The 17,481-nt window shown below is 42.1% G+C and overlaps 1 protein-coding gene across 1 annotated transcript in view; it reads right to left on the bottom strand.

The window, feature by feature from the left end:
* Nucleotides 1-17,481, bottom strand: part of SGPL1 (sphingosine-1-phosphate lyase 1) — a 57,699-nt gene that overhangs the window by 20,668 nt on the left and 19,550 nt on the right. The window contains exons 2-5 of the mRNA XM_006835859.1: nucleotides 15,119-15,186; nucleotides 10,683-10,830; nucleotides 5,045-5,121; nucleotides 3,081-3,209 (exon numbers count right to left, since the gene is read on the bottom strand). Of these exons, the coding sequence (XP_006835922.1) occupies nucleotides 3,081-3,209; nucleotides 5,045-5,121; nucleotides 10,683-10,830; nucleotides 15,119-15,139 (375 nt within the window). The 5' untranslated portion in view covers nucleotides 15,140-15,186. The remainder of the gene's footprint in view (nucleotides 1-3,080; nucleotides 3,210-5,044; nucleotides 5,122-10,682; nucleotides 10,831-15,118; nucleotides 15,187-17,481) is intronic.

Genomic DNA, 17,481 nt, shown 5'->3' with positions numbered 1-17,481 from the left:
TATGGATAATGACAAGCTATGGGCAACATTGTGGAGAATGAGTACTCTGGTACAGTTCATTGTGCTCATGAGGAACCTGTACATTGACCAATAGGCAGTTGTTTAAACAGAAAAAGGGATCACTGAATGGTTTAGAATTAGGAAAGGTGTGTGCCAGGGTTGTATTCTTTCACCATACTTGTTCAGTCTGTACGCTGAGCAAATAATTTGTGAAGATGGATTATATGAAGAACAACATGGCATCAGGACTGGAGAAAGACTTAGTAACAACCTGCGATATGCAGATGATACAATGTTGCTTGCTGAAAAGTGAAGAAGACTTAAAATACTGATGAAGATCAAAGACTACAACCTTCAGTATAGGCTGCACCTTAATGTAAAGAAAGCAAAAATCCTCACAATTGGACCAATAAATAATATCAAGATAAACGGAGAAAAGATTAAAGTTGTCAAAGACTTTATATTGCTAGGATCAACAATCAACACTCATGGAAGTAGAAGTCATGAAATTAAATGACGTACTGCATTAGACAAATCTGCTGCACAAGACCTCTTTAAAATGTTGAAAAGCAAAGATGCCAGTTGAAGGACTAAGGTACACCTGACCTAAGCCAAGGTATTTTCAATAACCTCGGATGCATGTGAAAGTTGGACAATGAATAAAGTAGACCATAAAGCATTGATGCAGGTGAGTTATGGTGTTGGAGAATATTAAAAGTACCATGGACTGCCAAAGTACCATGGACAAACAAATCTGTGTTGGAAGAATTACAGCCAGAATGTTCCTTAGAAGCCATGATGGACAGACGTTGTTTCTCATACTTTGGACACATTATTACGCGGGAACAATTCCTAGAGAATGACATTATGCTTGGTAAAGTGGTGGGTTAATGAAAAAGAGGGAGACCCCCCAACAAGATAAGACTGGCACAGTGGCAGCAGCAATGGGCTCAAGCGTAATAATGATTTTGAGGTTTGTGCCGGACTAGGCAGTGTTTAGTTCTCTTGTGCATAAGGTCAGTATGGACTTAACAGCACCTAACACCAGCCAAGCTCTCATCCATCTGCCAACTGCCCTCCTTTGTACATTGGGTTAGCAGGTGTTCTAACAGCTAGGCTATCCATTTTTCTTCTCTAATCTTAAGTACCAATTTGAAAGATGTTATGCCTTCCAACTCAATTTTTCATCTCTTTCTATCTCTCTCCTAACTCAATCTTTCATCTCTTTCTATCTCTCTTTTATAATTTTTCTTTTTGTTTTGTTTTTTTGTCTGTTACATTCAGATTCATTTTTTTAAATGTTTTATTACACATAAATTAAATTTGGAAATAAGCGTTCATTACAAATGGTTAATTTCAGGTTTGGAGCAGGAAATGAGTAAGAAACATTTTGTCAAACCAGAAAACAGGGAAGCATTCAAAGGTCACTTGGTGGTGATGGTTATGTGCCGAGGAGTAGGTGCCGATTCATAGCGTACAGCGTTTCCGAGGCTGTAAATCTTTATGGGAGCAAAAAGCCTCATCTTTCTCCCGTGGAACAGCTGGTAGTTTTGAACTGCTGTTCCTGAAGTTACCAGCCCGATTCATAACCACTACGCTACCAGAAAGATCACTTAGATGGAGAAAAAGGATTCAAGAGCCAAAATGAAACACCTCCTACTAGCCAAAGATGGGATTATTTGAGCATCAGTAGCAACGGCAATGAATTAAAGCACATACAATAGTCTATCAATTATTTAACCATCCAACTGTTAATATGAAAACATTTGAATTGTTTTCAATTTTTAGCGATTATGAATATATGGTATACATGTACACTGATGTTTCTATAGTCTATCCCTAGGCATGAAAATTGCTGGGTCATGAGATACAGGTATTATCAACATTACTATACAAAACCCAAACTGTTTCATGGGTGCTTAACCTACAGTTTCTTAAAAGTTCCCAGTCTAATGGCACAGGAGAATATCAACTTACTGTAAGTTTACCATTGTCTCCCCTCTGGAAACCACTCTGTTCATTGAAGTGCCATTAGGGAAGCTGCTGTAGTATTACAGTTGGATCCATGGCTAACAGTTTGGGTATTTTATTTTGAAATGAATGTTAGGAACTGCACTTTTGTTAGCTACTGAATATTTACACATAGTGAATTTTCTGGTGCCAACACGATACTAAAAAATACTGCTTGTTTAGAAAAAAAAAAACAAAAGACAGAAACTATCTATAAAATTTCCTTGTCCTTGGCTGGGCACTTCAATAATTAAATCAAAAAAAAAAAAAAAAAAAGACAGAAACTATCTATAAAATTTCCTTGTCCTTGGCTGGGCACTTCAATAATTAAATCAATGGACTTTATAATGTCTGTTAATATATCTGATAGGGTTATCACCTCTAGGTTACCAGTAAAGTATACAGGGTCAAATCTAACTACATAAACTGAGATTTCATCTCTTCCTAGAGAAGGCAATGCCAGTTGGTGATACAAATCTCAACAATTGTATCAATTACAGTTTAGGAAAACTAACAAACATCTACCTGAAAAAATAACTGAAACAAGAGATGGATCCTCTTGTGTGTCTTTACAAACAAATGTCATCCCCGATCCTTTATCCTTAACAACAATTGAATGTGATTCACTATATAATGAAATAATAAAAGTAAACTACCAGCTTAGTTAATATGGTAAGTAAATCAAAAAGAGTATTAGATAGTTCAGCAAAATGACGGATGTATGGATGTATGGATGTATGGATGGATGTATGGATGTATGGATGGATGGATGGATGAATGGTAGGAGGGAGGGAGCACATATGTCAAGATATTTACATTTGGTAAATCTACAGTGTTCTTTAAATGATTCTAGTAACTTTATAAAGATTTAAGATAAAAGAGAAAAATACCTAGAATATACTCTAAAACACTGACAGTCTATGGATTTCAAAATTACAAGCAATATTTTGAAACCACTATTAATCTGAATTTTCTGACAAGAGACATAACTGCTAACATAGTAAAACATCGTTAATAAACTGCGATTTTAAGCTTAAAAAACAAAACAAAGACAATTGGAGGCTACTTACGCTTCCACAGGAATCAGGTCCTCCATTGAAAAGGGAGCAAGCAATCCTTACGATTTCTGCCTCAATCTTACGAAGTCCTGGGAAGATATCTGGATGTAGTGGGTTACTCCATGCAAAATCCCCATATGCCTGCAAAGAAATGCGAGCACATCTGATGGAAAAAACACTGTAGTATGATGGAGACAGTCCTGCAGACACATTATTTTACCATGTGGAAAGGGAACAAGTATAGCTGAGGTTAAAAACACAGACTTTGACAACAAAGAGATCCAGTTTCAACTCTTAGTTTTACTGTCACTTCTAGCTCTGTGATCGTAGGTCAAATAACCTATTGGAGGTTATTTCCTCTTGACAGTACCGTAGCTACGTTATTGGGCTCGGTTGTTGTTAAGTGCCATCATATTGTTTCCAATTTACAACAACCCTGTATACAATTTCCGAGGAGCAGCTGGTGGGTTTGAACTGTTAACTTTGTCCAGTGCTATCTTACAGCACCTCACCAGGATTCCAGGGGTAAATGTAACAATATAATGCATTCAAAGAACTTGGTTGAGTGTTGTGGTGAAATGAGCCCCTTTATGTGGCTTTTTGCGTTGGGTCTTTGGTAAAACAGCTCAAGAGATTTCCTCTCTAAGCCCTGAGGAGTTAGTTACCTTTGCCCTAGTTCTCCACCCCAAAAGGTTTACTTTCCTTTGGTAGAATGATATTTCCTGAGCAAACTGTAAACAGCTTGATGGTATGATACTTTTTGTCTGACTCCAGGCTGCAACTTGCAGCCTATGACTGGCCTATTCCATGAACCTTGCAGGGATTGGTTAATACACTTAAGCAAATGAAGTGACTATTACACACTTCTGTGGCAAGAAGGGGCTGGTCAGTTTGTAGGCCTGATAGAAGGGCTATGCCTCAAAAGTGCCAGGAGTTTGCTTGTAATATTGTAATATATAGCCACCCCAGAGGTTTATAAACAGAAAAAAAAGAAGAAGAAGAAGAAGAAGAAGGGAAAAAGGAGAGCTAAGAAGAGGGAACCCCCTCAAAGATCTGTAACACGGGTCAAGGGCTGCAAACACACACTGAAGTCAGTGAGAAGTCCGAAGGGGGCCTGCGGCAGACACAGGGGGGATGGCAAAAACCTGCTGCTAAGAATACAGCTAAAAAGCTGAACATAACTGCCACACTAGCTGTGAGCTGGGTCAGTCTGCGGTGGAGAGGCTGAGGGCAGGGAGGCCAACAGCAGAGAGGCCGGTCCTCAGGGGGCTGAGAGGAATACTCAAATGCAACCCGTTTTGTAAGACAGAGCAGCAAACTTCAAAGATAAATTTGATTAGAAATAGAAGTGAAAGACAATGCTCAAACCAACAAAGCACGAAATTATTTGAATTACAAATGAGACTACTGGCTCATGATTTCGGTCGGTAATGGCCAGGCTCCCCATGCTGTATCTCTTCTTATCACACAGATTCTGCCTCACTAGTAATCAGCTCAAATGATGACATTACCTCCCTTAGTAACCTGTCCTCTATGCAGGTTATTAGAGACATCTAATGTCTACAAGCATGAGTGACATTTATTTTACTTTCTTACAGACTGATGATGTCTTAGACAACTTATGCATCTGCCTATGTTTGGGTGAAGAGGAACTTAAACTTTCTAAAGTTCTGTAGTTTCATTTTAACAGTAATTTTCCCTTAAGTAATTGGTTTTCATTACTAAAGTAAAGGGGAACGAGGCCATGTAAACTAGCAAAGGTGTCCTGGAGTGACGCTGTGGGTTCATGCGCTGGACTGCAAAGTCGGTTTGAACCGCAAGGCTGGCAGTTCAAGCTCATCAGTCGCTCCTCAGAAACCCTATTACCAGGTAGCTATGGGCCGGAACTGACTTGACAGCACTTCACAACAACAAACAAACCAGCAAAGACCAAACAACTCCAGGACGAGGCCACTGCAGCCAGTACGGACACTCACCTTCACCAGGAGCTCGGTGAGCTGATCCTCCCCGTGGTACACTGTTCCCGAGGCTCGGCCCTGCTGCCAGTAGACATCTGTGGAAGACAGCAAGGCCACCAGGTCAGTATGCAGGAACCTTTGGGAAGACTACAAGGTTCCACTAGGAAACTATTAAGAAATAAGCCCTCTGGGTACAAAAAGGGGGAAAATGTGTGAATGCAAACCCAATGGCACTCTTCATTATATCAAGTAAGGAAAAAATTTCAAAAAAGTGCTTCACAGCAAAATAAATTATAACCACCAATTATTGTCAGCAACAGTGCAGAAGATATTAACAACATCTCGGATTCCTGGTACAGCGCTGTAGGATCCGCATTGGACTGCTAACCACAAGGTTGGCAGTTCAAACCCACCAGCAACTCCTCGGAAACCCTACACAGTTGGCAATGACTCAATGGCACTAACAACAAGGTACAATAAAGGACCCCTGGTGGTGCAGAGGGTTAGGCACTGGGTTGGGAACCACAAGGTCTCTGGTAAAGACTGACAGCCTCGGAAACCCTAAGGAGCAGTTCTACGTTGTCCCAAAGTGTTGCTACGAGTCGGAAGTAGCTGGAAAGCAGTGGGTACAGGTACAATACCGAGCTGTCTTCATTCATCCCCAACTACCTTCTGTCAGCAAGAATGTTTTCCTCTGTCCCCGTGTATTTTCTACAAAGCTTTACTTAGACCTTCTCCTTCCCTCCTTTTCTATCCATTCATAGTGTGGGGGCTGTTACAAGGAGAATTGACAGGGAAGAGGTAAGCCAAGAGTACATTTCAGTACATTCTCATCAGAGAACAGAATCCAGGACAGGACAAACCACACTAGAGATAACCATCAGCACTCTGGTCGTAGCACCCTCCTCCCTTTAGACAAGCCTGGAACACACACCAGAATTAGCCATCTGCTTCCAACACTCTAGGGTCTTCACATGGCACAAACAGGTAAGCCCTTGGCTAGTAACTGAAAGGTTGTCAGTTCAAACCTTCCCAGAGGTCACTAAAAATCTGCAATGGACTTAACGATAGATCAGACACTGTGAAGTCACTAACTCAGTGCCACCCATGGCAACAAGTTTTCTATTTTGGCTTTGTTATTGTTGCTACTTGCCAGTGCTTAAGATCATGAATAAAGTCAAACTTTCCACCTCCTGCCCAAGGTGCTCCCTCAAGACTTACTACTTTATACCAACAAACCTGTTGATATGGGTGTCTTCATCCTTATGCTATACCATGGCTATTAAAAACGGGTAATGAGAAAGCTACTACAGACACAGTGGGAACTGCACATAGCCAGACTGTACAGAGCAAAGACCTTCAGTTCTAACAAGACCACCGGTGACCAAATGGGAAACCTACAAGCACATTCCTTGTTCCCACTGAAATCTGCCAAGCTCTGGCTTGTGGCCACTTGACTCACACTCTTTTCTTACAGGACACCACTCTATACCAAGCACACCTTGAACCAGGGGCTACCAACCTTCCACAAAGGATGAAACCAAGGCTGTTGGGTAGATTCCGACTCATGGCGACCCTAAAGAACTGCCCCACACACAGGGTTTCCAAGGCTGTAAAGCTTGACAGAAGCAAACTGCCTTATCTTTCTTCCATGGAAGCAGCTGATGAGTTCTAACCCCGAATTTCTCAGTTAGCAGCCCAATGTTTAACCCACAAACAGGATACGTGATTTCATTTCTTGTTGTTTATTAATGCAACACACTGTAGCAGTGGGCAGTGACTTAAATGTTAAAGGGAAAGAAATATGGTGGGGTGGGTACAACCAGCCCTCATAACCATGGAACTCTAGTATATGGGCCTTACGATGATACCCCAGGTTTGTATCATGAATATCTATACTCTAGACTAGATCTGATTTTATACCACCTAAAACGTGCTCTGGTAGCGTAGTGGTTATGAATCAGGCTGCTAACCTCAGGGTCAGTAGTTCGAAACTACCAGCAGTTCCGTGGGAGAAAGATGAGGTTTTCTGCTCCCATAAAGATTCACAGCCTCGGAAACCCTGTACAGGGTCATTGTGAGTTGGAACCGACCCCACAGCACATCACCACCACAAAAACATGCCAAGACTCCTGGTGTGGCACTGTAAGATCAGCATTAGACTGCGAACCACAAGGTCAGCAGTTCAAACCTACCAGCTGCTCCTCAAAAACCCTACACAGGATAGTTATGGGTTCGGGAATCAACTCAATAGCACTTAACGACAACAAAACATTCCAACTAGAAATTTCATGGGAAAAGCGATACTGGTGGAGAACTGGGGTAATGCAAGCTGAATTTATAGCCAATAATATTTATACTAGAGTCCTGGTGTGACACTGTGGGCTAATGCATCAGACTGCAAAGTTGTTTGAACTGCAAGGTCGGTGGTTCAAGCTCACCAGTTGCTCCTTGGAAACCCAATACAGGGTTGCTATGGGTTGGAATCGACTCAATAGCACTTAACAACAACAACAACATTTGTACTGGAGCCATGCTAGTGTAGTGGGTTACAGGTTGGGCTGTTAACTGCATGGTCGGTGGTTTGAATCCACCAGCAGTCTTTCTGCTCCCATTAAGATTTATAGCCTCAGAAACCCTATACAGAGTTACTATGAGTCAGAGCCAACTCTAAAGCACACAACAGTATTGTACCAATATTAATTTATTAGTTTTGACAAATGTACCTATATTATATGAGTGAGCTTTAAAAAGTTCATGGAGAATTAGAAATAAAAGATAATGGGAAAAAAAAAAGGAATTTTCCCACAAACTTTCTGATGCCCTTCAAATAACGAAGTTACAACACGGGAGCTAAATGAGGAGCATGAGAACGCTCTGTAACACCTCTGCAACTTCTTCATAAAACTAAAGAGCTTATTTTTGAAAAGTATTTTAAATGTGATCTTACTTTGTAATAAACGTGTGTGTGTTTGGGTGAATAACAGTAAAAATGATTCTTGTTACTGTTGTTGTTAGTGTCATCAAGTTGGTTCCGACTCACAGAGACCGTGTTTAGGTTCTGCAAGGTTTTTTAAATCTTCACGGGAGCAGAAAGTCTCATCTTTCTCCCGTGGAGTGGCTGTCAGGCTTGAATCATGGATTTTGTGGTTCGCAGTGCAGTGCTTATCCTATGGAGCCACTGCACTCCCAGTTATAATCATTGTTAATATTTATAGAGTACTTATTAAATGGCAGGCACTGTAAGACATTACACGTATAATTACATAGTATCTTTTCTAATCAGTACTATTATTATTATTATCCCTATTGTAGGGGCAGAGATAATGAGACACAGAGAAGTTATGAACCTTACCCAAGGTCATACTTTAAAGTGGTAGAAACAGGAAGTGAATCCAGGCTGATTTCATGGGCTGTACTTTAAATCATTATGCTATGTGGCCTATTGACCCCTCCCATATGTATTCACACTCATAACATAGGTATTCACACTCATAATATTCTGGCATATATGAGGGTAGGACAAAGAGTATTGTTACTAGGGTTCTACTTCATACATATGCCAGTCTCTTCCAAACAAAACATGTTTAAACATGTCTCAGAGATCATCAGTGGATGGCTATAAACAAGCTCCCTCAGTCATAAATTTAGTCTCATCAGGGTGCCTTTAAAAAACCGTCTAATCAAAACAGAGGCTTCTGAGGGGGTCTGCTGGGCAGAGAAGAGTCAGCTCAGAAGGTTAGGGTTGTTTTTTGTTGTTGCCAAGTGCTGTCCAGTCAGTTCTGACTCAGCAATCTTCTGTATGGTTTCCAAGGAGCGGCTGGTGGGTGTGAACTGTCGCCCTTATGGTTAACAATCTGGTGTTTGTCCTATGGCACCACATCAGGACTCCCAGAAGGTTATGGTGACTGCTTTCGGGGGGCTCCAAAGCGGTGAAGATGGCACATAACCGGGCAGTGTTTCGTTTTGTTGTACAGAGGGCTGCTATGAGTCTGAACCAACTTGACACCTAACAACAACAATCTCGACAGATTTTCTCGAAGGACACAGGATGACCACAGAGGCTTATTAGGAAGAAGTTTTAAGAAAACAGAATACTGCGTTGGTGAGGAAAAGTCCAGGAAAGTAGCATCAAGGAATTTTACCCCATCACAACTATGCCAGCCTTGATCTTGCCCCTTCAGACTTCTTTTTGTTCCCCAAACTCAAACATTGAAAAGAAACACAATTTTGAGTCCCTCAAGGATGCCAACAGCTGTTTTGACGTTTTCGTCACTGAAGAGCGCAGAGTTCTTCAGGGACAGGTCAGAGAAAGGAAATCGATGCCTAGATGGATGGTGTGTTGAGTAACAATCACGTCACGCTTCAATATTTTTGTGTAGCAGTCTTCTATGGCTTTTAAGCAATATTTTTTACTTACCCTCACATCTATTGTCTGTTTCTTTTGATGATGGAACAATGTTGTTGGTAAGTGCCATCGAGTCAGTTCTGACTCATACTGACCCTGTAAAGGGTTCTGAGGAGCAGCCTTGCAGTCTAGTACTTATCCTACAGCGCCACACCAGGACTCGAATGGGACTATTGTTGTTAAGTGCCGTCAAGTTGATTCCGACCCATAGCGACCCTGTATAGGGTTTCCGAGGCACATCTGGTGAGCTTGAACCGCTGACCTTGCAGTTCAAACAGCTTTGCAGTCTGGTGCATTAACCCTAACTATAGTGACTTTTTATTTTCTTTAAAACATTTACTGATGAAGATCAAAGAGCACAGCCTTCAGTATGGATTACATCTTAATGTAAAGAAACAAAAATCCTCACCACTGGACCAATAAACAACATTCTTATCAATGGAGAAAAGATCGAAGTTGTCAAGGACTTCATTCTTCTTGGATAAACTATCAGCACTCAAAGAAGCAGGAGTCGAGAAATCAAACGACATTTTCATTGGGCAAATCTGCAGCACAAGACCTTATTAAAATGTTGAAGAGCAAAGATGTCAACTTTGGTTGGACTAAGGTACGCCTGACCCAAGCCATGGTATTTTCAATAACCTCATATGGATGTGACAGTGAATAAGGAAGACCATAGAAGAATTAATGCTTCTGAGTTATGGTGTTGGAGGAGAATATTGAAAGTGCCATGGGCTGCCAAAAGAACGAACAGATCTATGTTAGAAGAAGTACGACCAGAGTGCTCCTTGGAGGCCAAGATGGCCAAACTTCATCTCTCATACTTCGGACATATTGTTAGGAGGGACCAGTCACTAGAGAAGGATATCATGTTCGGTAAGGTGGTGGGATTGGATTGGCCAAGTGGCAGCATCAATGGACTCAAGCGTGGCAACAGTAGTGAGGTTGGCCCAGAATCGGGCAGTGTTTTGTTCTGCTGTGTATAAGGTCGCTATGGGTCGGTACCGACTCGATGGCACCTAACAACAACATGTTCACTTTTTAAGAACATAAATGCATGTTTTATTCAAGCTTACAAAAGAAAATGGCACTGAATGCCACTATCTGTGAGATTTGCATGTTGTATGGGTAAGGATGAATTTAAAGTACGAAATGCAGCCTTTAAAACAAAGTGTCGCCCTTGAACATGTGAGTCCCAGGGGTAAGCCACTCTTAACTGATGCAGACATGAAATGATGTTTCACATACCCATTGAGCTGTACTCTTTAAGCTTCTCCAGAACGGCAGACGAGCTCAGGCCCTGGGCGGGCAGAACCTTCACATACTCCTTGCCCACTTTCAGGAATGACATGTTCTTACTAATATCATCCTTGGTCTTGTTCAGTTTTTCTTGGATCTGGTAAAGGTAAGAATGGCAAAGTTAGCACGGAGATGGACGAGTACAGTATGCTGGGGAGAACCATCACGTGTTCGACACCCGGCACAGCACAGTAGCCGCAGCACTAAGAGGATTATTTATTTAAACTTCAACTTCTTCTTGTGTATTGGGTGAAGGTTTACAGAGCAGGTGATCAGTCTCACCTTCGATAATTCAAACATCTCACTGATGAAGATCCTCACGATGTAACATCACGAAGTCCACTTCCTCTCTGTGTTTCCCGTTTCCACTCTTCCTTTCCTAACCCTTCTGAACTTTCGTTTTGGTCATTGCTGCCCTTTTGATCTCAAATGGTTGATTACTCTAAAGGTGTGTCTACGTCCCTAGTCTGTTGTTCGGAAAACTGAGCCATGTGGGTGAGTCCAGTTCCAGACCTGAAGGGTGACTGGGGGTCATAGTTTCAGGAGTGCTACCAGTCTCTAGTCAACCAGTCAGCCTGGTCTTTTTTTTATGATTCTGAGCTTTGTTCCACATTTTTCTCCCATTCTCTCCAGGACCTTTTAATGTGATCCCTTTCGGAGAAGTTGGCAGTGGTAGCCAGGCACCCATCTAGTTCTTTTGCTGTCAGGGTCATGGACACTGATGGTCATGTGGTCACTAGCTCACTAGACAAGCTGTTTCCATGTATCTTCAGTTTTCATCTGTCTTCTTTCCTCCAGACAGGGAGGACTTTAGATGGCTGCTCATGAGCTTTAAAAGCCCAGCTGCCACTCACCAAAGCAGGCCTGTGTTATGTCAACTGACACTATTGTTCCCTGAGACTATGGTCCTGAGCCCCCAGGTCTACCACTCACCTCCTCAAGGTGTTTGGGAATCTCTAGGAAGTTCCCATAACTTTATCCCCTGTATGCTCCCGCACATTCACAGAAGCGTTTCAGAGCACAGGATTTTAAATATCCATCGCAAACAACAGGAGCTTGGGTAGTGTAGTGGTTACAAGTTGGGCTTCTAACCTTAAGGTCAGCAGTTCAAAACTACCAGCCATTCCATGGGAGAAAGATGAGGTTTTCTGCTCCTGGAAAGATTTACACCCTCAGATGCCCTCTGCAGGTTCACTATGAGTTGGAACTGACCCCACAGCACACCACCACCACCCTAAGAGGGTGCTCGTTCACAGACAGCCGTAGTGACATTTTCTGGAAGGTGCAAAGGCCTCTTATTGTTGTTGAGTGCCATGGAGTCAGTTCCAACTCATAGCAACCTTGTATAGGGCTTTTGAGGAGTGGCTGGTGAGTGTGCAACTGCTGATCTTGCGGGGGTCCAGAGCTTAATCCTACAGCATCACCCCAGGACTCCTAGAAATCTGAAAAGCCAACTTCCTCTTCAACTGTCAAAGATGCACTCAACACACCCCCAACACGACATCACCACTGTGTCTCTGGGTTTGCATTTTCTGGAGTCAGCACTTCTTGGAGGGCAATATTTGGACCTTGCTCCTGCCCTGGCAGCAGTTCCAGCATGCTAAAGGAACAGAAGGTGAGCCATCAGTGAGAGTCAGCAAAAAGGCCAAGCGCCATCATCTCGTGCAGATGACGGACTCCTTCAATGCCAGGAACTCAGAGGCCCGACACAACTCCCTACAAACAAATACAAGACATATTAGAACTGCCAGGAAGACTGTATTATAGCTCAAGTTGCACTTTGCTACTAAAACGCTTGGAGGAACCAAGGTTCTTTCTGCTCTGGGATGGACCACTTATGGTTATTTATTCTCTATATTCAGAGCCACAGCGTCTGAGGCATCTTCTTTGCTGAGTGACTACAGGAATGTACTGCACAGCATCCATTCACACAACATCGGACCGCATATACGTTCGTGGGGTAGGGAGGAAGAACACGCCTGGAAGGGCGCTAGGCTGGCATCAATCCTGTCGCCTCCATCCCAGCGACAGCTGACACAGCTCCTACAGCTACTGTTGGCACATGTCCTGCCCAACCACCCTGCAGGTGTCTGCCTGTGAGACGTTGGGCTGCACCTGCTCCACTCAGTCTCTCAGGGGTTCCAGGTGCAACCAGGCCTCTCATTGCCGCTTAGAGAGCTCCAGGTACTAACTAAGCCAGGGCAGCGTAATACATGTGTACCGCGAAACACAAACACAGAGACTATATAATATGGTGTTTGCATAACTTCCCATTTCACAGAATACAGTCCTGGTGTGGTGCAACAGGATAATGCACTGGACTGCAAGGTCAGTTTGAGCTGCAAGGTCGGCAGTTCAAACCCATCAGCTGCTCCTCATAAACTCTATACAGAGTCACAATAAGTTGGAACCGACTTGGTTCCATTTAACAACAACAATAATAATGGATATTAAACAAGACATACCTATACTAAGGGGAGTATGGTGGCTCTGTAGGATAAGCACTGGACTATGAACCACAAGGTTGGTGGTTTCAGCCGGCCATCTGCTCCATGGGGAAAAGATGAGGTTTTCTGCTCCCACAAAGATTTATAGCCTCAGAAACCATATAAAGGATCACTATGAGTTGGGACCAACTTGCCAGCACTCAACAACAACAACCTGTACTAAGGAGCAGGAATACAGTGACCAATACCAACAGAAACTTATCCTCATAAAGCGTATTTTTACCAAGGGACAGAAAATAAAGTGTCAAAACTGAAAAGCCCTGAGGATAAAATAAGTGAGCCGGGTACGAGAGCAGCAAGGCCGCATACCCTCAGACGTATGAGGGGGAGGTTTGGAGTTCAGCTCCATGTTACCGTTATGTCTGTTACAATGACAGGCTTCCAGCAAGATATTTATTAAAATATTATTTATGATGCCCAAGATCTTACTCCTCTCCTCGCCCTGGATGATTAGATTATAAGAAAATCATGTTAGCTCTGGTGTTCAGTGAAGCCAGAGGGACAGCTACCCTTAAAAACCTCTGTCATAGTCCACAGGTAGGATGGCAGCAACACCTGGGCACACTGGACAAGACGGTATTTTCCAACTTGTGAATAAAGGATTAGGCTGTATAAACAGCAACCAAACAGCAGGAACAAATTATGAAAGCTGGGCTTCCATGCCTAGACCATGCTGCTGCAAAAACCAAATAACAAACAAGCATTCCACTTCTCCAGTGCCAATCCTTGCCTGAGTCTCAACCACATTGCCCAATTCTAGTTTCCAAACAGCTATGATTTCAAAATGAAATCCTATATATTGTGCTGACTTATGTTCTGTCTTTCCTACTAAAAGCATGTGCTATGAGAAGAACTCGGTGTTGTTCACCACCATATCCCCAAGTGCACAGATAGTACCTGACACTGTACAATAAATGTGTTGTGTAAATAAGTGTGAGTAAATAGGAAAAACACACACATCAAATGACTATTGTCTTTGAGCCTCCAAATCTGCTTATGCAAAATGAAGTGATTAGATCTCTCCAGGGACCTGGTAATTCTGTTACTTTATAAATTTAGAAATGGGTTCTGGAAGCTTAGCATTTATTTGTCCCAAAATCTGGGAACTGAAAAAGACAAGTGAGAGGGATGAGGACAGAAAGTCGGGACATAATGACAAATCTTAGCATCTCTGAGACACTGTTGTTGTTGTTAAGTGTCATCGAGTTGTAGTCCATCTTCTATAACGCCCTCCCTTACCTCATGCCGAACCCTAGATATTAAAGGAGATTTACTTCTAGAATTTACTACGGTTGGGGAAGCAAATAAAAGCCTATACCCTCCCACCCCCCTCTCCACCCGGTTATTGCTTCTACTTTTCCGTGGATCCTGGATCAGAATGTTAGCACAGTGGTCTGAATGGATTTGAGGCAAAGGCTAAAGATAGTTGCCAGCTCTCCGGGTCTGGCCAAGAAAGGGCATTAGAAGCCTGAAACGACAGCAAGCCTGAAGGTAGGGACAAATGAGATTGGGAGGCATGCAGGGTAAGGGGGAAAGGCAGACATCAAGGACTCCTGTGTCTAATTCAGAGTTTGCAAAGGCCTTTCCCTGTTTATCTTCATCTGTCATAAAGACCAGAGGGTGCAAAGGTGAATATCTTATCCTCAGGTGTGGGTGGAAGGCAGAGGGGATCCAATAAAGGGTACTTTACCACAGACAGGTACAAAGAGCAAGAAACTAGCTCTGTTTTCTCGGTAAATCCCTAAACCTGGGATCAGCAAATGATAGCCCAGGGGCCAAACCTGGTGAAGCATCCTGAGAACACTGGGTTTAGTGAATAGAAGGAAGAAAAGTATGATCTTCAAGGGGAAATAAAAGGATCTACACATATTCACTCACCTTGCGGCCGATGAAGGGCATCTTTCTGATGAGCTTAAAGCACTTCTTTTTAAACCTTGACCATAAGCCTAAAAGAAACAAATGGGTCTATCAGTCAAATAAATTTCCATGAATATGACCAACTAATCATAATATGCAACCTAATTAGTGTGTCCCCTACAACCTCACTGGCCTTCAAAATACAAAGGGAGAGTTTCTTTTCTTAAAAAAAAAAATATATATATATATATATAAGCACTGGACTTCAAACCACAAAGTCAGAGGTTCAAGCCCACTGCAGAATAAAAATAAGACTTTCTGCTCCCTCAAAGTTATACAGCCTTGGAAACCCAATATAAGGACCACTGTGACTCAAAACTGACTCAATGGCACTTAACAACTACATATGTTTTTGGTGCTATAGGATAAACACTTGACTGCTAACAGCAAAGTGGCAGTTCAAACCTACCAGCTGCTTCTTGGAAACGCTATACAAGGTCACTAAGAGTCATAACCACCACTCATCTGTCAGTTTGTTGTACTGTGGTGGCTTGTGAGTTGCTGTGATTCTGAAAGCTATGCCACCGGTATTTTAAATACCAGTAGGGTCACGCATGGTAGACAGGTTTCAGATGAACTTCCAGACGAAGACAGACTAGGAAGAGTGATGAACTACTTCCGAATATTAAGTCACTGAAAACCTTATGAATGAATAGCAGACAAATACTGTCAGATATAGTGCCGGAAAATGAGCCCCTCAGGTTAGAAGGCACTCAAAATGCGACTGTGGAAGAGCTGCCTCCTCAAAGTAGAGCTGACCATGATGACACGAATGGAGTAAAGCCCATGGGAGAAAAGCCCGCGGGACCTTCATTTGCTGATGGGGCACAACTCAAAATGAAGAGAAACAACTGTAAACACCCACTGAAAATAGGAACATGTAATATATGAAGTATGAATCTGGGAAAATTGGAAGTTGTAGAAAATGAAATGGAATGCATAAACATCGATATCTCAGACATTAGTGAGCTGAAATGGTATTGCCATTTTGATTCTGACAACCACATGGTTTACTAAGCTGAGAATGACAAATTGAAGACGAATGGTGTTGCATTCATTGTCAAAAAGAACATATCCAGATCAGTCATAAGGTACAACGCTGTCTGTGATAGGATAATATTCATGCACCTACAGGGAAGCCCAGCTAATACCACTATTATTCAAATTTACGCACCAACCACTAAAGCCAGTGAGGATAAAATAGAAGAATTCTATGAACGTCTTCAATCTGAAATCGATCAAACATGCAATCAAGATGCATTGATCATTACTGGTGATTGGAATGCAAAGGCTGGGAACAAAGAGGAAGGATCAGTAATTGGAAAATATGGCCTTGGTGACAGAAATGATGCTGGAGAACGAATGACAGAATTCTGCAAAACCAATGATTTGTTCATTTCAAACACCTTCTTTAAACAGCATAAAAGGCAACTATACACAAGGACCTCACCAAATGCAATACACAGAAATCAAATTGACTACATCTGCAGAAAGAGACGATGGAAAAGCTCCATATCATCAGCGAAAACAAGGTCAGGGGCAGACTGTGGAATAGACCATCAATTACTCATATGCAAATTCAACTTGAAGCTGAAGAAAATGAAAACAAGTCCATGAGAGCCAAAATACGACCTTGAATATATCCCACCTGAATTCAGAGATCATCTGAAGAACAGATTTGATACATTAACACTAAAGACCGAAGACCAGAAGAGTTCTGGGATGACATCAAGAACATCAGACACGAAGAAATCAAAAAGTGATTTAGAAGACAAGAAATAAGGAAAAGGTCAAAATGGATGTCAGAAGATACTCTGAAACTTGCTCTCCAGCATAGAGATGCTAAAGCAAATGGAAGAAATGAGGAGGTCCAAGAACTGAACAGAAAATTTCAAAGATCAGCTCGAGAAGATACAACAAAATGTGCAAAGATCTGGAGTCAGAAAACCAAAAAGGAAGAACATGCTCAGCATTTGTCAAGCTGGGAAGAAAAAATTCAAGCCTCACTTTCGTTATTGAAAGATTCTCTGGGCAAATTATTAAATGATGCAGAAAGCATCAAGAGAAGATGGAAGGAATACACACAGAGTCACTGTACCAAAAGGAAATGGTTAATGTTCAACAGTTTCAAGAGGTAGCATATGATCAAGAAACAATGATACTGAAGGAGGAAGTCCAAAGTGCACTGAAGGAATTGGCAAAGAACAAGGCACCAGGAATTGATGGAATAAAAATTGAAATCTTTCAAGGAAGTGAAGCGGCACAGGAGGCACTCACTCATCTCTGCCAAGAAATTTGGAAGACAACTATCTGGCCGACTGATT

Source organism: Chrysochloris asiatica, unplaced genomic scaffold (genome assembly GCF_000296735.1).
Source record: "Chrysochloris asiatica unplaced genomic scaffold, ChrAsi1.0 scaffold00020, whole genome shotgun sequence".
NCBI lineage: Eukaryota > Metazoa > Chordata > Mammalia > Afrosoricida > Chrysochloridae > Chrysochloris > Chrysochloris asiatica.
This window is presented reverse-complemented; position numbering and strand designations above follow the sequence as displayed.